This window comes from Natrix helvetica, assembly GCF_964273705.1.
Source record: "Natrix helvetica genome assembly, chromosome: Z".
NCBI classification, from domain to species: domain Eukaryota; kingdom Metazoa; phylum Chordata; class Lepidosauria; order Squamata; family Natricidae; genus Natrix; species Natrix helvetica.
The window spans coordinates 118,998,815-119,016,014 of NC_138554.1; the positions used below are offsets into that span (position 1 = coordinate 118,998,815).

Here is a 17,200-nt window from a genome sequence, read left to right on the forward strand (position 1 = left end):
AAGCAGTCACCTCATTTTCTTGAATTGCACAGATCACCTCTGCCAAGTAATCCTGGGCAAAATTGCAACCTCTTTAAAGAATGGCATAGAGGTGATATATTGACACAGCCATTTGTTCTGAAGAGGACTTTTGGAATCAAATGCAAATATTTCTACAAGCCTAATTTCAAATATTGAATCATATTTTCAGTGTGGTCCCCCCATGTGGAGTGATTGAGGCTACTCATTGATTGTCCACTTCTTAAAATGTCGTATTTGATATCTTGATTCTGCAAATGCCAATTTGAATCTGGCCCAAAGACAACTTTCCAGGGTTGACAAGAAGTAAATGGATTAGTATGAAAAGAGTTTTCTTCTATCCTGAGATAATTTCAATGTTAAACACACACACACACACACACACACACACACACACACACACACACAGAAGAGAGAGAGAGAGAGAGAGAGAGAGACAGACAGACAGACAGACAGACAGACAGACAGACAGACAGACCAGACGGAGACCCATTTATTGACAAGAAGCAATGTAAGGGAGCTTCAGTAGGGAAGAAAATATTGCATATTTTTCCCTGCAAGCATGTTTGCCATAAGTTACATGCATCATTGATCTCAAAAGGTGGTGTTGGCCTGAGGAGGCTTAGTCATCTCCCACTGAGATATGAGCAAAGACAGGGAAAAAAGGAGACACAGAAGAGGAAGTGAAAATTTTAGCATCATAATCGTTGTCATTCCAAATTGTCGTGGGGAATTTTCAATTTCAAAGGACCACAAAATTCTCGTGTTTGTCCCAAGGGAAATCTGATTTTTTGTTCTGCAGATTGGTAAAACTGAATTGCTTAATATTTTAATTGTACCTTTTAAAATATTCTAAGATTGTATTATTGACAAGAAGCATTATTATACTTTTCTTGGTAGCACAGTTATGCAGGAATTCAGAGAGTTGCACTTTTGCAAGCAAAGGATCTTCGGGGTGAAGATAAATCTCTCTTTCCTAGCTAAATCATGTTGTATTTCTTCACTTTCTTTGCCATTTAATAATTGTATGTTGCTTTGGCCCTCCAGCAGTCAGCGGAGCTGACAGCAGATTTGGACAGTGAGGAGGTTGGGGAGGAGCATGGGCCAGTCCTGGAATCTGGGGAAGGCTCTGATGAGTGCTCTGCGTTGGAGGCAGAGATGGGGCCAGGGCTGTCTGACAGTTATTAGCTGCCTTCAGAGTCAGACATCAGTGAGACAGATGAACCTGTTCCCAGTGTGCACATGTGCAGAGTTGCCAGATGAAGAGAACAGCTAAGGAACAAGGGTTGACTTAGAAGTAATGCCACAGGTGGATGGTGAATGGCCCCTCCCATAGGGAATAAAAGAGGAGCGAAAGGGGAGGGCTGTTTGCAGAAGGCAATTAGTTCATTCCTGCATTCTTGCCAAGTATTGTGGTGTCTGAAAGATATTGACCTCGCCATTCTCCAAGCCTGATAAAGGTCGGTAATTGTGAACTATTTTGAAAGACTGTGGGAGAGGAAAGACTTTGCTGGAGAGGAATTCACTGTAAATTAAAGGGGTTTCTGGGGACGAGGACTTGGCTTCATGCTGCTGGGGAAGCCTAGGTCAGAACATGTGTATCTTCATGTCAAGCAACATGGACAACTCTACTGCAGGATCAATTTCCTAACTAGTTAAGCTAGTTCCAAGGGCATGTATAATAATTATCTTATACACCTCATTGCTACGTACATGACTTCTCCTGGACATCTGTGTATGTATTTGCCAAAAGAAGCTAGGACTCCTTTGCTTTGTATCTTCTATGAAAATGTGTACCCTTATTGATTCTACTTCCTGTTTCTGTGGATGACGGACATGCTGTCCGCCGCTCGCCATCCGGGTGGCCCCCCCCTGATCTATGTGGGGGCACAGGATGCCTTGTAGGGGCGTCCTGCCAAGGGGGCAGCTTGCTGGAGCCCCCTGGAGCAGCGGCGGCTGCAGGGGGGCTGCCAGCTTTGCCCTAGGCACTGGGAGGCTTTTGGGGAGGGCGCCTGCCACGCGCACTTTCATCCGGAGGAGATCAGAAGAAAATGCTCCACTTGAAGGCAATAGCAGAAATGCGGTGAGGGGGGAAACCCCCCCCCGGTGTCTTTCTTTTTACTTTCTTTGAACAACCAAGTAAATGAGGATTAGCAGTATCCTTAAGACTCTTTGATCTTTGTGAAGTGTTAAGATTGGAGAGGGGAGGTTGTTCTCCCCCCCTCTCAGAAAAGCGGCTCTACATCTTTCTTTCTCTCTATCGGAGGAGAGAGGGAGAATTGGGGGGAAAAAACCCCTTTGATATTCACTTCTTTTAAGCAATGGGTTAACGACCCTTTTTAACAATTGCGGAAGAAAGAAAGTGAGCTGACCTAAAAAGCTATGAATGGAAACTTTCTAAATGACTGTTCTCCGATCCCTGGGGAAGGCTGAGCCAAAATGGCATTTCTTCCCCCGTTTCTGTTGTCGTTACAAATGAACTGTCGTCTCTGAAAAACTTTTTGGGCTGGAATTATAAAACCTGGGTGAACCCTAGAGGAATCTCCTTGTACAGCTCTTCCTTGGATTGGGAAAAATTGATCTTAACCAGAGGGGAGCTGTATTGAAGATCGATATCCCACACTGGACTTTGCCTGTCTCTTGGCCCCCCCTGACAGCACGTTCCTACAGACGCCATCTTTTCTGCTTAGACCTATAACTTTTTCTAAACTTTGAAATGCCTGCAAAAAAGCCTCCACCCAAACCAGCCTCGGCTCCATCTTCTGCTGTCTCAAGCCCGGTTCCCCCGCAAATGCAATTAACTTCTTTTTTGCAACCAAAAGCCCCCGAGGGGGAACAGCAGTCTCAAGAAACGTTCCACCAAATGTTTCAGACACTCTTAAAGGGACAGGACGAAATAAAAAAGCAGCTGTCGGACTTAAAGGAAGAACTCAGAATCAACAACAGACTTTACAAAATAGTCAAAAAATAAATGCTCTGGAGGAGGGTGCTGTGGGGGTGGGAGAAGAGATGAAGGCTTTACAAAAGAAATGTTGGATTTGAGAGCTACATGGAAAAAAATGGAATTTAAAAGGATGTCTTTTTTTCTTAGATTTCAAAATATACCTGAAACAGAGGGTGAAGACATAAGAGAGACCATGATAACAATGTTAGCAGATTATATTAAAGAGATAAACAGCAGCTAGGGTGGGATATTGACCTGATATATAGAATCAATTCAGCATATGCTAGAATACACAATGTTCCAAGTGAGGTACATGTTAAGTTTTTTAGAAAGACTACAAGAGATGAGATTCTAGGAGTTCAAAGGGGGGAACCTCTAAGATATAAGGACAAAGAAATAACCATTTTGAAACAGATACCAAAAAGAATAAGAGATAAGAGGAAGAAATTCTTCTTTCTAACTAAAAAGTTATATGAAAAAAAAATCTGGTTTCGGTGGTTAATTCCAGAAGGCTTGTTGATTTTTTGGGAGGGGGGGTAGAGTGAGAATTAACACAGTGGTGGAGGCAGAAGCCTTCATGGGAAAACATAAGGACCTCCTAGGTGAAACAAGAGACGGCACACAAGACATGAAGGGGGGAGGAGCCTTGGCTCAGCCAACATACAGGGGAGAGGAGACAGCAATGAAACTTAGGTCACAGAAATGAATTAAAAACATATCGCAATTGCTAATATAATGAAATGTAGAAGTGATATAAAGTATGGTTGAAGAATTGAGTAAAATAACTGCTAATATGAATGTAACAATGATATTTTGATATATATAAAATATGAAAGAGATGCAAGATTCCAGGGAAGTACCACCTTCTGTATGATGTAGCTGTCAAAAAAAATTTCCCACATTTATGTACCCTTTTCCCCAAAATATTTGAAAAAAACCAATAAAACTTTTGTTATAAAAAAAAAAAGAAAAAGAAAATGTGTACCCTTATTATTGCTCCCATGGCAATATATACCACATTTTGTCCTTCATTTACAAATGCTGACTTACAAAAACAAAAGTCTAATGAATTGTTTACCGGGGGGGGGGGACCTCTTCTGATGTGTTGAGCTAATACTTTATAGGGGTCCGCCATCTTTTTCAAACAGGATCTTGGCTTTTGAATCGTGGGATAGCAGATTCAGCCGAATGCTAGTAGGGAAACTGAAGTGGATAGAGGGCTGTTTGTTTGGCTTTTTTTAGCTTTTTCTCCTGCGACACTCAGTTTAATTTGGTTTTGCTTTTAATAACTCTACCCCTCTTTATAGGACATAATAAAAAAGTTCATAATCTAAGTCTCTATGGAGCTTCCTTTCTTGCATATGGCTTTCTCCCTCCTGGGTGGTTATTGAAATGTAATAATGTTTTCTGTTACTGAAGACTTTTAGAGAGCAGGATTAGTTTTATTTTAATATGTTTTTCCTTTTACTGGGTTTCGGCTGTGACTTTTATTTGCCTTATCAGACTAATTGGTTTTCTCGTGCATTTTTTTTGGAAGCTACTTTGGGTGCTTTTAAAGCAAAGAAATTAAATCTTTCCTCTTTAAAATGAAGCAAAAATAAATAGAGCTGAGCAGTGCTTCAGTTTCAGTCTCCAAAATATGCTTTTGGAGCATACAGGAACAGAAGTATAGCACCTATCTGCAATATCTTAAAGCAATTCTTCTTTCTTTCTTGCATGCTTTGAAACATTTTTTGTAATTTAGATCCAATGCACCACAATGCTTAATAAATAAACCATTCTTGTATTTAAATACTTATTCATTGTGGGCATTCATGTGCAATACTATATCTATATCTAGTATCTAGTATTAGCATCTATAATACTATAGATATTATAAACAGTTGGCATTAATTGGACAAACCCCTGGTTATGATGAAAATGAATTGCTTATCTCCATGATAAATATGGAACACATACTGTTCCATCAAAAAAAAATTGGACCTACACAGAATTTTAGAATCATACAAGGGTATCCCTTGTAACCCAATGTATCCCTATTACATTTCTTTGCTACTCAGGGAAGAAAGTAAATATCATCTTCCATTACGGAACCAACATGTTTCTATTGAAATAAATATTGTGGCTGTGTCTAATATGTAATATTATGTAAAACTGCATTTATCAGATGGTTGAAGATTAAATAAGAAGCAAAGTAGCATTATGTGATGGACATACCCTTCTGATGCCAGAAAGAGTATGTGCATGTTTCTAAACAGAGAGTGAGGATGGGATCATCATTTTAAATTGTCCCTCCACAAATACTAATGGAAACATTTATTTCTTTTTCAGCTGAATTTTTATTTCTCTTATGGAGCGTTTATCTCTGCTATGCAGTGCGGACAGTACCCTCGGCGTTTCACGAGCCACGTTATATGGCTGCTGCAGTTCACATTGAGCTCATTATCTCTGCTATATTCCATATAATTAGGCAAGTGACCCACACTGTTTATTTTGAAGTTCTTAGTATGCAATCTAAAACAATTAACTGGGTTGAGATGCATGTCAGAAGGGCACAACAAAAGCCCTTCTCTCCAGACAAATTAAGAAAAGCTTTACAAATAGTCTCAAATGGATGCAAATTGTACAACGCCTGCCTATTACTTCTGCAAACAGCTTTTTTCATCTCTTCACTTTTCGTCACCATCCATCTTTGCGTGGCAAGATCTGAAAATATTACTTGATGTAGAAGTTCATGTGAGATAGATCATCTGTTTATCATGTGCTGTGTAATATAAATTGGACCCAAAAATGAATTCAAAGCCAATGCAATTGACACATTATATTTACAATATAACTGTAATATTTTATGCCATTTACATTTTCTTTAAGGCTACATTATACTAAATGTGTTGTAATAGTCTAATCGTCATGTAGGTCAGAGAGGGATGCAGTGGCTCAGTGGCTCAGACGCTGAGCTTGTCGATCAGAAAGGTCAGCAGTTCGGCGGTTCGAATCCCTAGCGCCGTGTAACAGAGTGAGCTCCCATTAACTTGTCCCAGCTTCTGCCAACCTAGCAGTTCGAAAGCAAGTAAAAATGCAAGTAGAAAAATAGGAAACACTTTGGTGGGAAGGTAACAGCGTTCTGTGTGCCTTTGTCATTTAATCATGCTGGCCACATGAGCATGGACAGTGCTGGCTTTTCGGCTTTGTAACGGAGATAAGCAGCACCCCCTAGAGTCAGGAACAACTAGCACATATGTGCGAGGGCAATCTTTACCTTTAATGTAAATCAGATATATGTACAGGTAGTCCTTGTTTGTTTTTGGACCATTCAGAATAACTACAGCACTGAGAAATATGACTTGAAACTGGTCTTTGTACTGACAACATTTTCAGAATGTCCATTGCCCCATGATGAAAAATTTGGTTTCTTGGCAACCAGCATGTATTTATGACATCTGCAGCATTCTAAGATTCCAGTGACTTCTGATGAGCAAAGTCAACTGGGAAAGCCAGAACCATTTAACAAAATGTGATTTCTTTAACAACTGCAGTGATTTGCAGTTAATTTGAAACCAAGGCAAAAAAAAAAAAGATAATAAAATCAGATGTGACTTGCTTGATGGTTGACTTGCTTAGCAATCAAAATTCTGGTCCCAATTGTGGTCATAAGTTGAGGATAGCTATGATCCACATTTTCAAAGAGAAGTAATTTGATGGGAGAGAAAATATTGGGTATAGTTGAGCATAGATACCTGAGCATTAAGGAACAATAATGAATCTAATACTGCAGTGCATAAACCCTGCCCTTCACTGAAAATGCAACATATCCAAGTTCACTTTATCTTGACTTGAGAACTATCTGGAATGCCAGAAGCCATATTAGCTAAAGGTTTCCCCCTTTGCATCATTGTGTGCAGTCATGAAATCACAGCTACTGTGACACAATATACCTTTATATAATCTTATAATGGGCAGATGTCTCAGGGGCATATTGTGCATGAGCAGAATTAACAAAAGTATTCTTCTCTCCCATCAAATTCTACCATCTTAAATAAACCTAGGTTTGAAGCTGTATTAAAATAATCAGCTTCACCCAATAAGAATAATATTAAATACAGAAAATTCCTATCATGCTATAGTTTTTAATACCTTTTTTCCATGGCAACAATGGGCCAAATGCACATAATATTTTTGTGCATGTTTCCATTCTGACACAATACAACAAAATGGAGATGTGAGTATGTGTGCTGAGAAATTGACACACAACCTCCATGTTGAATAGAACAATGCAAGGCTGGTATCTTTACATTCACAATTTTGTTTTCTTATAAGCATCATTCAGAATTTTTTTAAAAAAAAATCCATATGAAAAAAATGTGGGGAAAAGTGTATTTAGTACTTATATTTAAATATTGATTTGCAGGTTCAGTCTTGCTTCAAGACTCCAGTCTGATTGGATGCTGATGCTATTCTTTGCACACACACATTTGACTGTGACAGTCACCATTGGGTTACTTCTGATTCCAAAGGTATTTTTTCCTTTACACTTTTATTTTGCCAGATCTGAAGGCACATGCATGCTATAGTAACTACATATATACTTACTATGTATATAAAAACAGATGTCACACGATCACCTTGCTTAGAGATGGCAACTCTGCAGTCCTGCTTGTTAATGGGAAGAGGCATCAGTCCCAGACAGTAGTCCCCTCTGATGCTTAGGGGTTAGGGAAGGTGTTGTAGATAGGTCCTCCAGAGCAGAGATGGGTGCATGGATGGCATGAAGGGACAGGCTGGTGCGCTGGGCTCCAAAGTGTATGGGGACTTTGAGTGCCACTGGAGAATGGATGCATAAATGAGTGTATGAATGAATGTGGTCAGATGCTTTGGAGCATGGGCGAATGTGTAGGTGCCCCAGGGCAGTAGGGGTTGCTATAGGCAGGCACTCAAGCACAGACTAGTGCATTCAAGACAGATATTACAGACCATGTATCATGGGAGGGGGGAATTCTATAGCTGGCAGGTTAAAAACCAGCAGAAGCCGGGTGACTTCGAATTTCCTTCTGGTTTCCCCATTGACTTTGCTTACGCACGAGGGAGGACACACTCTGGACCTCGTTTTTGTCTCTGGCCAGTGGTTGAGTGATCTGGGAGGAGGGGACTTAACCATCACTCCCCTGTCATGGTCAGATCACTCACTCCTTCGTCTTGACTTCCCTGGTGCTACCTCCCGCTGCGGGGAGGCGGAACCGGAAAGCACTAGATGGTTCCGCCCCAGACGCCTGATGGAACCAGATAGGTTCCAGACGGAGCTTGGGCCACCTCCTGTAACCTTGACCCGCCCCCGGGTAGAGGACCTGGTGGTCGCGTGGAATAATGCGACTACCGGGGCCTTGAACCGGGTGGCGCCTTTGCGGCCTCTCCGGCGGCAACGATCCACCCTAGCCCCTTGGTTTACCGAGGAGCTGAGGGTGATGAAATGCCGCAAGAGATGTCTAGAGAGTCGTTGGAGATCCTCTCGTTCCGAACTTGATCGAACACAGGCACGAGCCCATTTAAGGACTTACCTTGTGGCATTGAGAGTGGCCAAACGCCAATATTGTGCCACTCTCATTGCATCCTCAGAGAACCGCCCTGCCGCCCTGTTTCGGGTGTCCCGCTCCCTCTTGTTTCAGAGGCCGCGGGAGGCCCCTCTACAGGGCAGAGCAGAGGAATTTGGGAAATATCTGCAGGATAAAATCGCTCAAATCCGGAAGGATTGGGCCCCTGTTAGTGGTCCAATGGAGACGTCCGTGGCGAGTCTTGAGGAATCGACCTGGGAGGAGTTTGACTTGGTTGCCATCGAGGATTTGGACAGAAGGCGTGGACGACTGCGACCCACCACATGTTTATTGGACCCGTGCCCCTCCTGGCTTGTACTGGCATCCTGGGAGGTTACACGAGACTGGCTCCTGGACCTAGTGAACGCTTCGCTGAGCGAGGGGTCTCTCCCGGCCGCCTTGAAAGAGGCGGTGGTGAGACCCTTGCTCAAGAAGCCTTCCCTGGATCCTTTGGAGCTGGCCAATTATCGTCCTGTCTCCAACCTTCCCTTTTTGGCGACGGTTGTAGAGAGTGTGGTGGCCTACCAGTTTCCACGGCATCTGGAGGAAAATGATTATCTAGACCCGCGCCAGTCCGGCTTCCGCCCCGGTCACAGCACGGAGACGGCCTTGGTCGCGTTGGTGGATGATCTCTGGAGGGCCAGAGATAGAGGTTGTTCCTCTATCCTGGTCCTATTAGACCTCTCGGCGGCTTTTGATACCATCGACCATGGTATCCTGCTGCGCCGGCTGGAGGGGTTGGGGGTCCGGGGCACCATTTTGCGGTGGTTCAGCTCCTACCTTTCTGGCCGGACGCAGCGTGTGTTGGCAGGGGAGGAGAGGTCGACCCTACGCCCCCTTACTTGTGGGGTGCCACAGGGGTCGGTCCTCTCGCCACTCCTGTTCAATACATATATGAAGCCGCTGGGTGAGATCATCCGTGGTTTCGGGGTGGGATACCATCTGTACGCTGATGATACTCAGCTGTACTTTTCCACCCCGAACCACCCCAACGAGGCCATCGAAGTGATGTCCCGGTGTGTGGAAGCCGTACGGATCTGGATGGATGACAACCGACTCAAACTCAACCCCTCCAAGACGGAGTGGCTGTGAGTACCGGCTCCCCGGTTCAGCCAATTAATTCCATCATTGGCCATCGGGGGCATTCAACTTGCCCCCGTGGAGCGGGCGCGCAATTTGGGCATCCTCCTGGATGCCCGGCTGTCCATGGATGACCATGTGACAGCCGTGGCAAGGGGGGCGTTCCACCAGGTTCGCCTGGTGCGCCAATTGCGCCCCCTACTGGACCGGGACGCCTTACGCACAGTCACTCATGCGCTGGTGACGTCTCGCTTGGACTACTGTAACGCTCTCTACATGGGGCTTCCCTTGAAATGCACCCGGAGGCTACAGTTGGTCCAGAACGCAGCCGCGCGGGTAATTATGGGGAGTACTAGGTACTCCCATGTGACACCGTTCCTGCGCGAGCTGCACTGGCTTCCTGTGGTCTATCGGGTGCGTTTCAAGGTTTTGATAACAATCTTTAAAGCGCTCCATGGCTCAGGACCTAGTTACTTGCGGGATCGTATTCTGCCCCATACATCCCTGCGACCAATCCGCTCGCACAGAGAGGGCCTCCTCCAGGTGCCGTCCACCAGACAGTGTCGAGGGGCGGCGCCTAGGAGTAGAGCCTTCTCTGTGGCGGGCCCAGCCCTGTGGAATGACCTCCCTCCGGATATTAGGAATACCTCTGACCTCCGCTCCTTTCGTGTAAAGCTCAAGACCCACCTTTTTCAAGTTGCTGGCCTGGCTCAACTTTGATCCAACTATATCGCTCCTGACGGGTTTTTTTATTTGGGGTATTTTAATTGCATTCAATTTATTTAGGGGTTTTTAAACATTGTGTTTTTACTTGTTTTTATCTATCACTTCACCTCCTCCTTGTATATGTCGTGTATATGTCTTGGTATATATTTTGTTATATGTATGTCGATATATTTATTTCCTATGTTTTGTTGTACGCCGCCCCGAGTCCTTCGGGAGAGGGTGCGGCTAAGAAATAAATATTTTTTATTATTATTATTATTATTATTATTATTATTATTATTATTATTATTATTATTATTATTATTATTATTATTATTATTATTATTATTATTATTATTATTATTATGGAAAGCCAGCAGAGAACATTGGAATTCACAATCATGTGAATTCTGGCTGTTTGCTAAGCATCCAGATCATGTTCTTGCAATCATGGGGGATGCTGCAATGGCTATAGGTCCCCCTCATTTGGTGCTGTCATAACTTTTAACAGTTATTTAATGAGTGGTTGTAATTAGAGGACTGTATGGAATCTAATGTGTCCCTGTCCAAACACCTTTGTAATGCTAGAAGCTCCAAACATTAATTTCCCTGATAACATGTACTTTGTTTTCCCAACAGATTGATATCCAGCAACTAATCTTCATTTAATTAGGAAACTGCCTAACGTTAAGTTTTTAAATGTCAAAGTGTGCCTTACAAATTTTTCCAAATTAAAGTGAGGTTGGGTGGCGGAACAAGTGCACATTCCTTGATTTCTTTCTTATTCTTACACATCCTTATATTTATTAGGCAAAAACTTAATGTATTTTTACAGTTTTCCCATTCAAGCAATAATCCACGAGATGATATCGCTACTGAGGTCTATGAAGATGAGCTCGACATGGGAAGATCTGGATCTTATCTGAATAGCAGTATCAATTCAGCATGGAGTGAACATAGTTTGGATCCAGAAGACATTAGGGTACTTTCCAATTTAGTAAATTACATGATTTTTGTAAAAAAAATATAAAAAAACATTACAGAAGAATCTTCAATTTAATATAGATAAAATTCTGGATACATTAATTCTCATAAAATCTATCTATCTCCCAAATTAACTATAAACAGTATTATGTACAGTATCATATTTTTGAACTGCATAGAATGCTTATGTTATAGCCTCCCCCGCCTTCCATACTTTAATAGAAAGGAATGAAATAATAGACAAATAGTTACAACTCTATGGAATAACCAACTTGAACTGCTATGGACTGAGATTTGATTGAGGTCCTTTATATATTGACAATCAGAGCCTCCTCTCAAAAATTAGTCTTTCAATAATGAAAAAGAGGGAGCCAAGTTGAATTCTTAATTGGAGAGCCTTAAAAACAACTTAGTAACATGGAGCTAACCATCTCTCTTAGCAATAGTAATAACACTTAGACTTGTATACCGCTTTACAGTGCTTTGCAGCCCTCTCTAAGCGGATTTTTTACAGAGTCAGCCTATTGCTCCCAACAATCTGGGTCCTTGTTTTATCCACCTCAGAAGGATGGAAGCCTGAGTCAACCATGAACCTGATGAGATTTGAACTGCCAAGCTGCAAGCAGCCAGCGATCAGCAGAAGTAGGCTGCAGTACTGCACTCTAACCACTGCGCCACTGTGGCTCATGGCTTAGGCATTGTTTCATGAGTCGCTGAAATTTTACAGCTACTGTGGGAAAGAAAGAACTGGGTCATCCTTAAGCTTTGCTTGGGATGAACATTAGGGATTGTGATTTGATGATGTCTGGGTTATCTCTGATTTAGGAGTTACTAATTGTGCATTGACATTCAACTCACTACTGGCACCATTAAGTTCTTTTAATCAGTAAGTGTTTCAATTGTTAATCCTTCAAAAAGTTATTTGAGGCCAACTTTCAATCGTCTTCACTTCTGCCAACCTAAAAATCTTGAGAACAAGTAAAAAGCACTGTATTCTCTCCAGCTGATCAATAGAGAGTTGCAAACAATGCCACTCAACTAATACCCTATCTTGAGACACCTCCTGCCTTTCCTATCAAAATTTCCTTTTTCTCCAGTACATACAAAAGAGAAATAATTTGTTAAGACCTCCTTGCAGTCTTTACACTGGGTGCATTTTTTGTTTGCTCCTCTCAAAATCTGAGTGATGACTATAAGAGGAAACTCCTGGCTGCAACTCCTTACTACATCTAAAAGCATCTTGCAGCTATAAAGACATTCCCCCCACCCCAATACTCTAACTATAGGGACAAGCAAATATTAATTGTTTGTTGGTATATGGCTGGTATGAAGAGAAAAGCAGATAAATTATAAACAATGTCTACAGACACTCATCAGGAATGGGATGCTACAAGGCCTAGGAAACAGAATGAGGCAATACTTCACATTATGGGCAAACAAGCTGCTCATATGTTCTGCAGATCCAGAGTAATTCAAGAGGGAAATGGCATTGGTTTCAAATAAACTGACATAGAGGCAGAAATAAATCAATTTGGCTCTCCAACCCAGTTGAAGGTGTGAGATCAAAATGGTTTAGAGTTGATTCTTAATATGTGCAAATCTATATATGATAATGTTTTCTGTGTCTGTATTCAAAACCTTTAGGATCATGGTACCTGTTCTCTATAAGTCATCCGAGTTCTATAAGAAAAATCATACTGTATATAAATGGGGGAACAGGCTGTACATAATTCTGCTGATTATTTATTCAGGAAGAGAGAATCTGAACGAAAGACTGAATTTAGTTTTTCACTTCCTTTTTTTTTTCCAGAACAGATTATCTCCTGTATTTTGACAGGGACTGCAGAAATCCAAATCAGTTTTAAACCAAGAAAATTGATACATGGAATATGAATTAAGATTGAGACCAACTGTTTATTTTATGCAAACTGATAAGTTGATAGTGATAAATGTTGATAGCAAATAATAATATTCTACATTATTTGTGAAACTCTGTGGTTGACAAATTGTAAAGTAATGATTACAGAATCTAGGTTACTATTTTATTTTTAAGAATTCACTCGATGGTAGATTCTAGGAGTCTTCTTCACACATAGATTTACTCACATGGATTGTAGCAATAGAACTTAGACTTGTGTGCCATTTCATAGTGCTTTACAGAACTCTCTAAGTCACAGGTGTCATACTTGCGGTGTCACATTGCCATCACATGACGTATCACAACATTTTTCACTTCACGGAGTTGGGTGGCTGTGGCCTGCACATGACTCACCCAACCTGCCACCCGCCAGTTTGACACCCCTGCAGTAAAGTGGTTTACAAAGTCAGCATATTTTCCCCAACATACTTACTTTTGTAATATCATTTATCTTTCCCTCCCTCCCTCTCTCTTTCTCTTTCTCTTTCTCTCTCTCTCTCTCTCTCTCTCTCTCTCTCTCTCTCTCTGCCTCCCTCTGTTTTTCTCTATCTTCCCCCTGGGAGGGAAGGAACCTCTGAACTGGTGCTGGGTGGTGGGAATCTGATGTCCATAGGCCGATGAGCCCAGGAGCATCTCGCTGAAGCTCAGTTAGCTGATGGGGAAGTGGGGCATTCTAACACAGGCAGCTCTGCATGAAAATATATATTTTTTTGGTGAGCAGAGCTGGTACAGGGTCGTATAGTGGCTCCCCGTTATAATGAGCTTCAAGGGGAGGGGACCCCATCTCCCCCATTGTGAAGCGCGCGAGTGAAAAAGTTCACTCAATCAATTCCAACCTTATGATATCTTTTTCTTTCACAAGAAGTTGGAATTGATTGAGTGAAATGTGATAGAGAAACACAATTGAAGCTGGGCTGGGGTGACTGCATGGACATGTGCCCATAGAGAGGGCTCTGCATGTCATGACTAGCATGCATGCCATAAATTGGCCATCACAGGATTAGGGGAATGCAGAATTAGCCTGCAATACTGCATTCTAACCACTGCACCATCATGGGAAAGTATACTGACTTTACTTATTGATTTAATACAATTATTTACATGCTGCCTGCTTAAATGATCCTAAGCATCTTATGCCAATTGATAGATGAAGATATTTTACAAATGGATTTGTAGTTGACTTCTCCATGTTCCATTCTAGGCTGACTTCTGCAGAATATATATGATCCTTACTCATTTTGTCTATTACTTTGCAGGATGAATTGAAAAAATTGTATGCCCAGTTGGAGATCTATAAAAGGAAAAAAATGATCACCAACAATCCACATCTCCAGAAAAAGAGATGCTCAAAAAAGGGTTTGGGTCGCTCAATAATGAGACGAATTACTGAAATTCCCGAGACTGTCACTAGGCAATGTTCACGGGAAGAAAAAGATTTTCTGGAACACGGGAGTTCCAAAAACATTGCCATGGCAAGGAAAAATCCACCAGATTGTAGTGGACACATCAAACCAAAAGAGGACTCTTTGAGAAACCGAGTTTTCTCCTTAAAAAAGTCTCACAGCACATATGACCATGTCCGAGACCCATCTGAAGAGTCAAATAGCTTAACCACAGAAAGTGGGGAGGTTATTTCAATTGCAGAGACATCATTATTGGATTCTCTTTCTGAAAACAAAGCAACCCAAAAACCTGTAGAAAAAACTGAAGCTGTGTCTACCGAAAATGTGCCCTTGGTATGCAAATCTATGAGTGCTCACAACTTAAGTGCAGATAAGAAACCACTCCATCCAAGAACGTCCGTGTTACAGAAATCACTTAGTGTTATTGCCAGTGCCAAAGAGAAAACTGTGGGGTTAGGAGAGAAAACGCAAAATGAAGAAAGTGTCAAGTCTCACAAGTCTCAACCAAAGAGCAAAGAGGTTAGCAAAAAGCACTCCAGCTCTGAAAAGACTGACCATAAAGATTCCTATCAAAGAAATTCAACCCAAGCTGAAGAGTCAAAGAAGCCTCATAAATCTGGGATAATGAAACAACAAAAGTCCATTCTCGATACAGGGGCTGGCAAATGCCTGCTGAAGACAAGTATTGACATAGAAGAAATTTGCCCTTGGGAAATCCATGACCAGATTCCAGAGACTGGACTTTCTGATTCTAAAACTCAAAAGCATGTCTCTATTGCTTCCTCTGACTCAGAGTCTCTCCACCCTTCTCAAACAAAGGGCCAGCCTCAACCTAAGTCTACTGAAGAGTACCAGATACCCCTTCAAAAGAGCACTGAGAAAAGTGACTTGACTCCTTGGGAGATTCAAGAAGAACATGAGGTGGAGGAAGAAGAAAATTGGAGTCCCAAAACTCTGCAAGGAGTTTCTGGGACAAAAAGTGAAAATATTAGTAGCAAACATTATACGGAGAGTATTTGTGCTAAAGATTCCAAGGGCATGCCCCCAAAAACGACCATTCAAGCCGCAGAGAAAGATTTCACCAATAAACTAGGAATTCAGACAAAACATGTATCTTCCTCTCCACCAGGGAATGCAGTTCCTTCTAATCCTGCTAGATCGGCAACTAATAATTCACAGAAACCTTTAATGTCTCGTGTGGAAATCTGCCCTTGGGAATATGAGGGGCCAGAATTACCAAAAGCAGAAAGAAACACAGCTTTATCAAACGCAACCAACTTAAGCTCAAATAAAACAGAGGTGCATCAGAAATAAGAAGAAAGACTGTGAAACAGAGATGCCACAGAAGGAGGGGAGGGGAGAGGAGGAGTGGGGGGCTAAAGTTAGTACAACCTGCAAATTCTAAAGAAGCCGCATTTCACCAGTGATGCGCCTAGGAACTAAGCAAAAATCGATTTGTCTTTTCTTTGTTCTTGAGTGCCAACAATGTTATCAGTGCAATTCAGGACATGAAGCCCCTTCGTGCCCCTAACAAGTTTACATTTCAGATGAGGGGGAAAAATATGCCTTTAGTAATTTTTTTCTTTCTATCTTTCTTTTGTAAAATATGTGGGGTTGGCAAGAAGAATATCTTAACATTCGTTACACTAGTCTTAAGGCTACGAATGGTTTAGTATGGGCAGAAATTCATTCTCTACTTTAAAAAAAAACCCTCACAAAAGGTCTAGAATCAGATAACTGTTGAAACTAGCCTTCCCAAACCTGAAACTCTCCAGATGTGCTGGACCTCAATTCCATAATGCCCCTCCAAGGAAGGTAAGAGATGGTGCTGACTAGGAAATTAAGAGGGTTGAAATGTGCCCTATGATGACGGGGCACCCTCTTTTGAATGCCTTATAGCCTTGATTGGAAGAAGCTATCTCCTACCTGGGTTAAAGAAACATTGTCAATCCAGTTAGCTGTTATGCATGAAAATAGGGAGCAGTGTCCTGCTCTTTGAGAAAAGCAATGTGTTCAGCCTGAGTTCAAGACATCTGGAGAGCACCAGCTATAGAAAAATCTAACTTTTTAACATCTGGAGATAGCTTGCGTACCCATTCCAGAAACTATATTTTTTCCTCTCCTTAACCTCAATGGCACAGCTAACTTAATGCATTCCCTTAATTAGATTTTTATATAACGGCTCTGTTTTTCTTATGAACGTATGTATGTGGTTGTGTCTCATATTAAAGCATTCCAGTTTGTATAATGTTTGCAAATAACTTTGATATGACTATATGACACAACACATTTATGCAATCTGCAGATATCTAAAATTGCAGTCTTCAAAAAATGAAACACCCTATGCTAGACCTTTGTTTATTTCAAACCCCTCACCTCCCACCCGTAAGGTCTTAGCAGCTTCTAAGAAAACACTTTTTGTCATGATTTATATTGGGGTTTGCTATTTTAATTGTTATTTTTGGTTATGACTTTATGCAGTAATTCAGGGGTTTTTATATGAGATACGTTTCTTGTCTTGCACTTGTCCATAAATGATATATACTAGCAGTAGCTATCATTT

At 41.6% G+C, this 17,200-nt stretch overlaps 1 protein-coding gene across 1 annotated transcript in view; it reads left to right on the top strand.

The window, feature by feature from the left end:
- The window catches only part of GPR158 (G protein-coupled receptor 158), a gene marked incomplete at its 5' end in the record, with an annotated part of 148,882 nt that extends 132,914 nt beyond the window's left edge, over positions 1–15,968 (top strand). The window contains 4 exons of the mRNA XM_081970675.1: positions 5,294–5,432; positions 7,371–7,476; positions 11,168–11,314; positions 14,491–15,968. Coding sequence (XP_081826801.1) covers positions 5,294–5,432; positions 7,371–7,476; positions 11,168–11,314; positions 14,491–15,951 — 1,853 coding nt within the window. The 3' untranslated portion in view covers positions 15,952–15,968. The remainder of the gene's footprint in view (positions 1–5,293; positions 5,433–7,370; positions 7,477–11,167; positions 11,315–14,490) is intronic.
- Positions 15,969–17,200: the final 1,232 nt, after the last annotated feature.